At 44.4% G+C, this 12,500-nt stretch overlaps 1 protein-coding gene across 1 annotated transcript in view; it reads right to left on the reverse strand.

Annotated features, from left to right (window-relative positions):
- Window positions 1–12,500, reverse strand: part of LOC308084888 (calsyntenin-2-like) — a gene marked incomplete at its 5' end in the record, with an annotated part of 322,921 nt that overhangs the window by 5,747 nt on the left and 304,674 nt on the right. The window contains 3 exons of the mRNA XM_080427850.1: window positions 1,266–1,411; window positions 2,928–3,098; window positions 9,485–9,696. Coding sequence (XP_080283976.1) covers window positions 1,266–1,411; window positions 2,928–3,098; window positions 9,485–9,696 — 529 coding nt within the window. The remainder of the gene's footprint in view (window positions 1–1,265; window positions 1,412–2,927; window positions 3,099–9,484; window positions 9,697–12,500) is intronic.

Below are 12,500 nucleotides of genomic sequence, written 5' to 3' on the forward strand. Positions count from 1 at the left end.
AACACTGAGACTGGTCCTTTTACTGACAAACATCTGATGTGTGATTTTTTTTAAATCAACATTTCATAGCTGCTTGAAATCTATTTGAAAGGTCTGATCCCTCCCCCGCAGGAGATGTATCTGCACCTGACTCAAGCTCAGGAAAACAGAAACATGTTTTCATTCAAAGAATGTACAGTGCCAGAGGTCTTATTTGAGCTAAGTGACATTGATGTTAATCTCTCAAGAACAGATTCAGAGCTGCGTTACTGAATCTGTCGGTAGCCCCGTTCAGAACGTGTCAACAATAGCCTACAAGTGGGCGTGCCTTCAGATCACGAAACAGGCCGCGCTTTACCCAATCAAATGTAGTGGGCGGGATTTACATCTCTGCGTTCGCTTCCCACTGGAAACAAACCCAAACTCATTTAACAATAGCGTCCTCGGAACCGACAAAAACCACGGAAAGTTAGTAACATTTTAACTTGTTCTTCCATCAGAGAAACAAGTGGGTTTATGACCAAAACGATCCGTGTTCCGTGGGAGAAATGGTGTTAGTGGGAATGGAAACATAGGCACACCACCGGAAGAGGAGGGCTGAGGGCAGACCAAACGGGACTATTTCCTGTACCCACGTTCTATCGGGAGCTACCCATAGAGGTATAATATAACTAGAGGGCGGATTGCCCCGCCCCCAGCTATCATTTCAATTAATGTGCTCAGTGGCGTTTTGAAGCACCCGGAAGCCTGCCGGAAGTAGAATTATTGAGACGTTTTTGGGGACACCATAGAGTTATGAGCATGCGCACTAATGTCCTTTTTACGTCCTACGGCAGCCCGTGTGTAAAGGAATGAACGCGAGATATTTATTAAATACACTCGAGATGCATATTTATATGTAAATGCATATGTATTTATGTATAATATGTTTACATATTTATATTTATATATATAAATATCTCTCAGTATGTTTTGCTCGTGCATGACTTTTTCTCCGCCTGCAGTTCCAGCTTTGGCCACTGGGGTGGCGGCTTCAATGTTTCTCAGCAACTCTGGGTGCTTGGAGCTACCCCCAGAGTCTAATTCAAAGGGAAAAAAAAGCAGAGGGCACCTTTTTTTTTTTAGCTCCAATGATTGCCCAAATATTTGTGTGATGAAGAATGTTTCCTTTCCTTCCCCATGTCATATGAGCTCCAGGCTAAACCGTATTGGTTAGATTTTACGCACACAATAAATCGATGCATTTGTTGTTCTATCCCTATGGTTCCAGAGTTGTTGGCACTGACCTCCAGGTTGAACTCATTGCTGGTGTATCGTCCGTTGAGCTCAGAGCAGGTGAGACGGAACCTCCTCTCCTCCAGCTGGCCAGGATGCCAGTTATGGTAGCGGACCTGTCTGATCACCTGCTCATAGTTGGACATGGAGTCCACACCTGAGGAGGAGGGGGGCGGGGCGGGGTGGGTCATGGTGACAAAGAGTTATCAATGGTTACCAGATGAAGATGAACCCATTTAGACCTGGAAAGCGTCTGTGTCATCTTAGATTTTAACTAAAAAGCATTATTTTATACTTTGGCTATCCAAAAATAGCAGATATACAAGCTATATAACTTCTAGATCTGCTATTTTTGAAAAATCTTGAAAATGTGTGCAATCTTTGAATATATATTCTTTTAAAGCGAACATTTGTAACTCAAATCTTTGCTTCTGGGGGTCCCTGGAACAACTCATTTTGAGATGGGGGTCTGCGGCCAAATATATGATCCTTGACAGGGTCCTTGGCATGAAAACGTTTGAGAACCACTGATATTATAGCAACATTAGTTTAAAAAGAAAAAAAAACTGTTACGATTTAGAAGACATTAGTAGAATCCCCAGAAGCAAAGATTTGAGTTAAAAATGTTCGCTTTAAAGATTTGCGCAAATTTTCATGATAAAAAAAAAAAATCAGATCTACAAGCTCATAGCGCAGCACTCGGTGCCGCACTATGAGCTTGTAGATCTGCTATTTTTGAATAGCCCAAAGAAATCTAAAATGACAGAGATGTGTTCCCAGATGTAATGGGTTAAACTCAGGGAAGATGCTGAAGAACATTTCCATGATTATTTGTCTGTCTGTGTTTTAGTCTTATACTATAAAAAGGAATTCAGTGCTGGAGTCTAGCTAGCATGAGCATTCAAAGCCTGTGTCTCAACTGAAGATGACATTCAACATGATACAAGGATGTGTCAGTGAGAATCGTGAGAAGTCAAAAGCTAGAGCTACAGGCTCTGCTATTCAACATAGGCCTTACAAAAAAACATGCTTTTCTCATTATTTAAGCCAGGCATGGTTCTATTGAAAATTCCGAATGCTGCCACGAGCAGAGAATTTTCTTAGAACGCATGTTGTGATCTGAAGCAGCAGTATGCAGTATTATGTTATCTGTCCAATATCCAAACATTAAAAGATGAACTGAACTGAACATGTTGTGATCTGAAACTTTTATATAAAATGGTAGTGTTTTTTTGTGTGTCTTCAAACATTTACAAAAGGCTCATTACTGGCACTCCCCCGCATCTGCTGAAAGCCACTAGCTCACTGAGATCTGTGGTAGGCATATTATTCACAGCTGTAATAGATATTAAAGTCCCCCTACACTCAGAAAAATGTTTACTCTGCAGTTAACTCCTGTTGGAGGCATGACTTTGACTATACAGATTGTTATATGCAACTCTTGCTACCAGAGCACCCTTTTCACATTCTTCTACTGGGGAGTTTCTCTGTACTTCCCAAAAACAGAGCATAGATCCATCAGAGAGAAAGAGTTGATGGCCTTCCAGACAATTGTCATGTGTGAAAACCATGTTAAATGAAATATGAATCAGAGTATTGAGAGTATACATAAAAATGTGTGGATGGGAAATGTGCCCAACTGTGTGTGTTGTTCTTCTTCTTTATTAACCTACCATATATTGACATCCCAGAGGTAGAGTTGGTGGCGTCCAGGTGTTTCCCCAGCAGAGCGCTGTGTGGCAGCTGGAGAGACTCCTGCTCTGGCCTCAGCTCATCACCCAGCACCAGGATGTCACAGTAGTCCAGATTATGGATAATCTCCTCTAACACACCAGGCCGACGGGCTGCACACACACACACACACACACACACACACACACACACACACACACACACACACACACACACACACACACACACACACACACACACACACACACACACACACACACACACACACACACACACACACACACACACACAGACAGAAACACACGCTTAACCCATTTAGACCGAGAAAGATTCTGTGTCATTTTTAGATTGCTTTGGCTCTTCAAAAATAGCAGATATGTAGGCACCAAGTGCCGCACTATATGAGCTTGTAGATCTGCTATTTTTGAATCTTTGAATATATATATATTTTTTAAAGCTAACATTTGTAACTCAAATGTTTGATTCTGGGGATTCTACAAATGTCTTTTTAAATCTCTAACTGTTAAAAAAAACAAAACGTATGTTGCTATAATATCAGTGGTTCTTAAAACCTTTTTCATGTCAAGGACCACCCAAAATTATAAGTAGAGTATTTGGCAGCGGACCCCCATCTCAAAAAAAAATATATATATATTCAAAGATTTGCACACATTTTCACGATTTAAAAAAATTAGCAGATCTACAAGCTCATAGCGCGGCACTCGGTGCCAATATGAAGATAGGTTGAAAATCGGTGACGTCGTCCTTTAATGGCTCAAATGCAAACTGCAAAGTGTTTGGATTTTGCGCCACCGTGCGCCACCTACACTCCTCCTCATACACACACTCCAGTTATTCTGTAAACTCTCCAAACTATGTGCTGCAGCAGAATCAACACACCCCCTCAGACAGCTCCCATCAGCACAGTGCTGGGTGGCAGCTCTGCCTGCCTGACAGGCTGCTAAGCATCAGCCATTGCCACACTCTGCCACCCAGCCTTCTCCCCTGCCTCACTGTCCCCTGAGCCTGTGCCGTCCATGCCCACTTAACAGCCTCCCCACAGAGGCAGAGAGAGACTCTCTGGAGGAATGGAGGTGAGGAGGAGAGAGAGAGAGAGAGAGAGAGAGAGAGAGAGAGAGAGAGAGAGAGAGAGAGAGAGAGAGAGAGAGAGAGAGGGGATGGCAACACACACACACACACACACACACACACACACACACACACACACACACACACACACACACACACACACACACACACACACACATTTCTCTGAGACTTGCTAGTGAATCTAGGCGCTGTTCAGGGTGAAGCTGGACTCCTGCCTGGCAGAGAAAGGTGTTGTGTGAGAAAGAACAGGTCTGACGCTGATCTGAGATCTGAGGGACGAAGAGAGAGGGAGCAGCCTTATGGAGAGGGAGACAGAGGCAGAGGAGGAAGGAACACACAGGAGCGACGAGGGAAGGGAACAATGATGCCAGCGACAAAAGGCGACAAACGACAAAAGATGAGAGAAAGCCGCTCGCCAATGCTTGAAAGAGATGACGACGACGAAACAGAGCGGATGTTTGATCGGGAAACACAAAATGAGAACCAAGACACGACAAAGACGGAGAGGGAGCATTAAAACGATTAGCCAGAAAAACACAGAACAAAAGAGAGAGAGAGGGCAGTGCTGGGGAGAGAAACAGCTAAATGGAAAGACAAATGACAAAGGGAGACAGAGGACAGAGAGGCTGATTAATGGGGTCCAACAGAGAGGTGTCACGAGGCCTGCAACAGAACCATGTGATTTGTGCTGAATCCTTTAAGGTTCAGCCTCGAGAGAACATTGAATCTGCTCATTATGAAACTTACTTCATCACATCTCCCCCACACACATTCTGTCTTTCTCAATCTGTCACTCTAGCATCCCCCGTCCGTCCGTCCGTCCGTCCGTCCGTCCGTCCATCCCTCCCTCCCTCCCTCCCTCCCTCCCTCTGTCTCCCTCTCTCTCTCTGTAGTGCTCTCCCTCATTTACCCCCCCTCTCCCTCTCGGTCTTTCTTTTCCAGCTAATCTGTTCCCTCCAGCTGCAGTCTCCATTTCAGTGGCAGAAAACGACTTTCCAGTTTTGAAAGTGATGCGACGTTCTCTTTTCTTCTGTGGGCGCATTACACACAATGTTCTGCTTATCTGCTCCTAATTGGCACCGAGCAGTGCTGAGCTGTGCCGTGCTGTGCCGCTGTGTCATACCGCCCCAGCATTGCTGACCAGATACTGTATCAGAGACCAGACCAAAGGCAGCAGGATTTAAATGTCATATCCATTTGCTGGAAGGTCAAGCCAGGCGACCCGAGGAATCAATTGTCTGCTAGCGGAGGCCTTGCTCAGCAGGGGTGTGTGGTTTCACACAAAGAGGTAGGAGGGCAGGATATAGCAGTGGTGGTGGTGGTGGGGCGGGGGGGGGGGGGGGGTAATTCCAGCAGACCAATATGACAGGGGTTAGTCTACTGTATACAGTATGTTCCCTGGGCTAGCAGAGAATTACATACCAAGGGAATCTTGCTAACACAGCGGGATTAGCGCTGGTGAATAGCTGCACTCACAGTGAACTGTCCATGGTGCTGATAGTGTGTAAGGGCATACAGGATAATGACGTGCACAGAGAGACAAATCAGCACACACACACAAACTTAAAAAGGCCAATATATCCTTCCTTTTTAAATAGTGCAGCACACAGACAAAAGTTCAACGTAGTCGGTTTCCTTTCTCCGGAGACAGATATGAAATGTTAAGCTTTCTCTGATGGGGTTTTTTGATAGTGGGACATATACTGAGGGAGTTAGCATTCATGAAAGAGTGAACACATTATTCATTTGAAAGGCCTGCTCAAATATTCACTGTCTCCATTTCAGCTACGATAGGGAAGCATTTCATTTGGGAATGTGATGCTAAGACTGGAGGAATTGCAATTAAAATTAAAAAAGAAAAAGTCACTTTCCTTAGAATCTAAGTATCTCCATCAGGCCGAAAGACGGGGACAGATATTATGTTTTCGACCCTGTGTGTGAGTGTGTGGGTGTGTGTGGGTGTGTGTGCGCGTGTGCGCGTGCGTGCGTGCGTGCACATAATCTTGGAAACTGCTGGGCCTATTGGTTCCAAACCTTTATGCACCCCAACACATCATCTGATTGACCCCAAATTTGAGTCACATATCGAAGAGCCTCTACAGAACTCAGAGGCAAAAGCGATGTCCCTTAGATCCATACAGAGTGCCACAAATGCAACAAATGTCAATGGGCCTCATGCAGCAACATTATGACATTTCTCTCATATCGTTTTTTTGTTGATGGGCCTTTTATAGCCTTTGAGCGCACCTCCAATTTCACTTCTGCTCATAGGGGGCGCCATAAATGCAAAAAGTCGAACTGTATGTCATAGAAATGCTATTTCCCCCCACAACTTCCTCGACACAGCCCTGGGTAGGCCCAGAGCCGTCTGGGAGAAATGCGAGGCCCTGTGCGAGGGCAGCGGGAGCATGCACGTGCGATTATTTGTGTTTTTTAAGATAAATGTATTATTTTTTTTTCCATCAAAACATTAAGTCGGGTGTCGTGTTAACCCCATATTAAATTCTGCTGGTTTAGCTCTTCTTAACAAAACAAAAATAAACTCCCAATGAATTAAATTGTAAGCTACCATGAATTTTTAAACAAAAATAACACAACAATCTTTTTAAATGTTAATCTTAATAAATGTGATTCTGTTCACTTTTATATATTTATTAAAATAATCTTTGGGACGATCTGTAGGGACTGATCAGCGGACCTTAGGGCCCTGGCTTGATGAGCTCAGCGAGGTATAGTGGAGCAAGCCCGTTTTGAGATTTAAAAGCAAATAAAAGGACCTTAAAATGAATTCTAAAATTGACAGGGAGCCAGTGAAGTGAGGCCAGGACAGGACTGATGTGCTCACGTCTTTTTGTGCCGGTGAGAAGGCGAGCCGCAGCATTTTGGACCAGCTGTAGGCGCCTGACAGATGATTGCTCTAAGCCAGTGTAGAGGGAATTGCAATAGTCGAGGCGTGAGGAAATGAAGGCGTGAATGGCTATTTCTAGTTGTTGTCGGGGGAGATAGGCCTTAACCTTGGCGAGGAGTCGGAGTTGGAAGAAACTAGCTTTTACAACAGAACTGATGTGTTTATCAAATTTGAAGGCGCTATCCAGAATTACACCAAGATTTTTGGCAGAGGAGCAAATATTGGATAATATGAGGGTGTCCGGGATGTTGGGGGGTGTGACGGTGTTGTGGCCAAATAGTATGATTTCAGTTTTGTTTTGATTGAGTGTGAGGAAGTTATTGTCCATCCAGGTTGTAACATCCTGTAAACAGTCGAGTAGTGGTTGAAAGGAGTTGTTTGAGTCCAGTTTGATGGGTAGATAGATCTGGACGTCATTGGCATAGCAATGGAAGGAGATATTATGTTTGGAGAAAATGGGCCAGAGGGGTAGCATATACAGCAGAAATAATATTGGGCCTAACACGGAACCCTGGGGGACCCCACACGTGATGCGAATTCCCCCAGTTTAACAGAAAAGGTCCTATCAGACAGGTACGACTTGAACCAGGACAGGGCTGTGCCTGTGATACCAACCTGGTGTTCAAGGCGTGACAGGAGAATCCTGTGATCGACAGTGTCGAACGCCGCTGAGAGGTCGAGGAGCACAAGGATGGTGGGGGTACCGGTATCAACAGTTAAAATTAAATCATTAAAAACCCTAAGGAGAGCTGTCTCGGTACTGTGGCCTAGTTTGAAACCTGACTGGAATTTCTCATGGAGGTTGTGGGTAATTAAAAATGACTGTAGTTGGGCAGAGACTACCTTCTCGAGAACTTTCGAAAGGAAAGGTACTGTAGCTGGGAGATGGGTCTAAAATTGGATAAAACGGACGGATCAAGGTTTTTCTTTTTGAGAAGGGGATTTACAACAGCGTGCTTGAAGGCAGCCGGGACACAACCAGAGGTGAGGGAGCAATTGATAAGTGATAAAACACTTGGGCTAACAGCACCAAGGACTTCTTTGAGAAGCCGGGGGGGGATGCTGTCAGAAGGGCAGTTAGTTGAGCGAAGGTGCATAATTGTATCATTGAGGTAGGACAGAGTGATTGGCTGGAACTGATCAAAAGTGACAGGGCACAGGGAGGTAACAGGGTCTGTGGTGGTGGAAGTGTGTGCTGACCTAAGGTCAGAAATCTTGTTAATGAAAAATTGTTGAAAATGTACACAGAGGGCGAGTGAGGGTGCAATGGGAGGTGCTTCACGGGGGTTAGTGAGGGAGTTAAAGATGTTGAAGAGGACTTGGGGTTTATGGCTATTTTTTGTGACAAGATCGGAGATGAATTTGGTTTTGGCAGCTTTCACTGCCGTCTGGTAGTCAGAGAGGCGATTGCGTAAGATATCTAGGGATATATGGAGTTTGTCCTTTAGCCATTTTCTCTCAGCACGCCGGCATGAACGTCTGAGAGCTCGGGTGCAATCATTTAACCATGGCTCGGGTAGGGATTTGGTGCGCTTGTCCCTAAGGGGAGCAACGGAGTCCAATATTTTGGTACAAGTGGAGTTAAAAGTATAAAGGAGTGCATCCGCTGTAGGAGTGCTGGCCTCAGCCGGGGAAATTAAAACTGTGTCGTTAAAACTAAGGGAGAAGAGTGGTGCAGTCCGGGGATGGATATTGCGTGTGCGGCGAGTGGGGGCACCAGAGTTGATAACGGAGCAGGGAATAGAGGTGGTGAATAAAATTGGTGAGTGGTCGGAGATGCACGGGATGAAGAAGACGTCAGTGATGGAGACAGTTACCCCGAATGACAGTACAAGGTCTAATGTGTGGCCCTTTTCATGTGTTGGGACGGTGATGGATTGGGTGAGATTAAAAGACTCGAGGAGGTTTAAAAAATCTTTGACAAGGGGACGAGACTCACAACAGACATGGATATTTATATCACCACAAATGACCATGTAATCATAATTAATCATGGCCCAGGATAAAAAGTCACTAAAATCATTAATACAATCCTTATTGTACTTGGGTGGTCGGTATACCACAGCACACAATACAGGGGAGGACAGGTTCAGCTTCAATAGCTGAATCTCGAAGATGGAGTAACTGGTCTCAGATTGGATCATTTGACACTTGAGGTTAGATTTGAGGACTGTTGCTAGACCCCCGCCAGTGCGGGAGATTCGGGGGGAGCTAAAAAAGGAGCAATCAGGGGGGAGGAGATCGGAAAAAGGTGTATTGTCGCCATAATGTGTCCAGGTTTCGGTCAATAACAGAAAATCAATGACTTAGATGCAGACTGCACAGTCTGCAATTTTATAGCATACTGATCTATGATGCAGTCTATCATAAGGTAGCCTACTAATCATTTTATAGCATACTAATCTACGATGCAATCTACTATAAGGTACTAATCATTTAATAGCACACTAATCTATGATGCACTCATATAGTTTTTAAATATTTTACAATGAACTCAATGTGATCAAACGTGTTTCATACCTGTGTGGTGCGTGGCTGCATCGGTCCTGGTCACAGTGCTGATGATGTGGAGGTCCTGGAACAGAGCCAGGCCTCCCGCTGACCTCAGATCAGAGGCCGGCCTGCTCAGCCTCTCCAGCCCCGCTAGGGTGATCCTGGGCTCACTGGGCTGCAGCACCATCACCACCGCATCCATGTCTGGGATGGTGATGCACGTGTCCTCCCCAAAACACCTGAGACACAGAGACAGGGAAGGTCAGGAGACCCTGGAAGTCTGACGTGAAATCTAACTAGGCTTTGTGTTCAGCTAGTGTGATAGGTCAGAAGCTGGTCAGACGTTCAAGGTGGAATTTTTTGTTTTCGCATTCTTCCCAAGGCTTCATTCTGACATTGGCTGAGGAGAGCTACCAGTCTCACAAGCCAACCTCCAGGTGGTACAAAAACACCTCTCTCTAGAGACCATGCATAAACACAACCTGTCGCAAGTATTAAACCGTACTGTAACTCAGTGATATTCAACTGGCGGCCCGCGGGCCAAATCCGGCCCCAGCTGAGCTTTCTTGTGGCCCCTGGAAAATGTTCCATGTTCCAATGTAGAATTACATGCAAAAAGTTTTTACTAGATGGTTGGTTGCACAGGATGACCATTTTGAATGTTTTTCATAACCATTAACCGAAGCTCGTTAATGGTTAATCAACCATTAACACATTCCATGCCAGAGTTTAATCTCATAATGTACTCACCAGTGCCAGCGTTTTATTGTTGTTTTTTTGTTTTTTTCATGTCGCCACAGACCTCGCTAAATAAGTTAAAAGTGCGCGTTCATTTGGTTCTAAACACACAGCGGATCTGTGAGAAACGGCCAGCGAAAACAGTTTCCAAATCCGTGCCGCCATCTTGAAGATACAGCTGATCAACGCTAAACAGTGATCAGCGAGGAGAAAAACAACAACCGAGAAAATCGAGTTTTAAACAGGATCCCAGACAGGAAGCGGATACGATCGAAAAAACCGGAACCCGAATAATTCTGTTTCCGACCGGAAACCGGAAACGGAAATGGATAAAAAAAAATCGGAAAGTGCACCTGGGGCAATTTCAATGGGAATCGGCGGTTCGCGTAGATCTACGCGACTGGCACGCTGCGGCTTTAAATAGGTTCGCGTAGATCTACGCGACTGGCATTCAATGTGTTAACAGATTAGAATAAAATGTATAAACTGTTGAATGGAGGAATGTTAGTGACTCACTCAGGGTCCCAAATTAACACCTACAGTGCCAGTACTTCCATTTGCAGTCAAGACACTGCTTCAGGAACCCAAATGCGGGTAAATGTAATCTTTGGTGCGTAAGTCACCCAAAAGAAAATCACTTGGGTCAAAGAGTTAAAGTAGCTCACCTCATAATACTTAAGAAAAGCATCTGGTGTTAAAATATGTTTTAAGTATCAAGTCAAAGTATAAAGACCTTTTCATAGTATAAAGAAATGAAACAGCCAGAAATGCTGTCTACTTCTACTTCCCTACTTCTAACTACTTTCAGAATAATGTAGCTTTCAGTTCAGCAAAACATTTTTTCACCATGTAGATAGGTAGCAGAGCTAGCTTGGCAAAAGCTACAACAGTGGCAGGTCAACATAAAAGAGGACAACAGGGGTTTTGAGTGCAGTTCATACATCACAGACCATCCATTTGTAACTACTGAGTTTTGAGTGGATGTTTTTAATTACACCAAAGACTTTGGTGACCTTATGCATCCATTAGCTTGTATGAGTTAGTTTTGTGTGGATTGTGGCCATCTTCTAGCTTCTCCATCTTCTTCCACTTCAAACACACCATAAGAGCTTGTGCTCTTATCACCCGGGTGCTCAAAACAAAATGAAAAAACCTTTCATTCATACGAACATGTAAACCCCTCACATTGCCAGCCTGCCTCCAATTATCTTCACACAAAGACGCTTCCATGAACAGAATATATCTACTGAAATATCTACTTTCTATTTTCTCAATATCAAAATCTAAGCCTGTGCACAAAGGACTAACACAGACATTTTCCTATCAAACATCAAAATGCATGAATGCATGAATGCAGTATGAAGCAGGCCCTAATAGGTTACCATAATGGACATAATGTGTTGTGGCCCCCTGCCTAATCTAGTTGAATATCCCTGCTGTAACTGGACAGGGATATACGCAGGTTGACAGGCACACACTAAATGTTGTTCATCAAATCATCGTCTTATCAGGGAAAACAATAATTTGGTCAGCCAAAATATGTTCACAAATGTATCTGTGAAAATGTTTGTGCAAGGTCCACACTGTGCTTTCAACTTAATGTTTGCCTATTCTTTTGTACATTTTTGAAACCTACAATATCCCATGTGAAATTCAACTTGGAGAGACAAACAAGCCTCGAACAAACAATCATCGTGGCTTCCTTCCCACACGCTGTGTAAAAGGTAGCGCGCATCTAAATGCAGAGTGACAGCTGGCATCCGTGAAGGGGCCGACGCATTTGTGTGCACTGTAGGACGTGGGTTCTCTGAGCACACAGCGGCACCGCACAGCAAGAACACTGACAGAGCAGGGAGAAGGATACCGTACGTACATACATGCACATATTGATGCAGACACCCGACAAACACACGCAGCATAACCCATTAAGACCTGAGGCCGATCCTAAACATCTCGGATCGGATTTGCACGCATTTTCACGATTTAAAAAAAAATAGCAGATCTACAAGCTCGTAGCGCGGCACTCGGTGCCGCGCTACGAGCTTGTAGATCTGCTATTTTTGAATAGTCAAAGAAATCTAAAATGACACAGATGCGTTCCCGGTCTTAATGGGATAAAGAACGCGGATTACGAATCAATCACATGGAGAGCAAACAGACGTCAAACAGTGTGTGGGAGAGAGAGAGAGAGAGAGAGAGAGAAACAGGAAGAGAGAGTGAATGATGGAGAGCCGTGAGGAAGAGAAATGACAGACAGCGAATGTTCTGTGAAAGTGAGCAGAGGAATGCTTTTACATTTCACCGT

This window comes from Gymnoscopelus braueri (genome assembly GCF_963280865.1).
Source record: "Gymnoscopelus braueri genome assembly, chromosome: 5".
NCBI lineage: Eukaryota > Metazoa > Chordata > Actinopteri > Myctophiformes > Myctophidae > Gymnoscopelus > Gymnoscopelus braueri.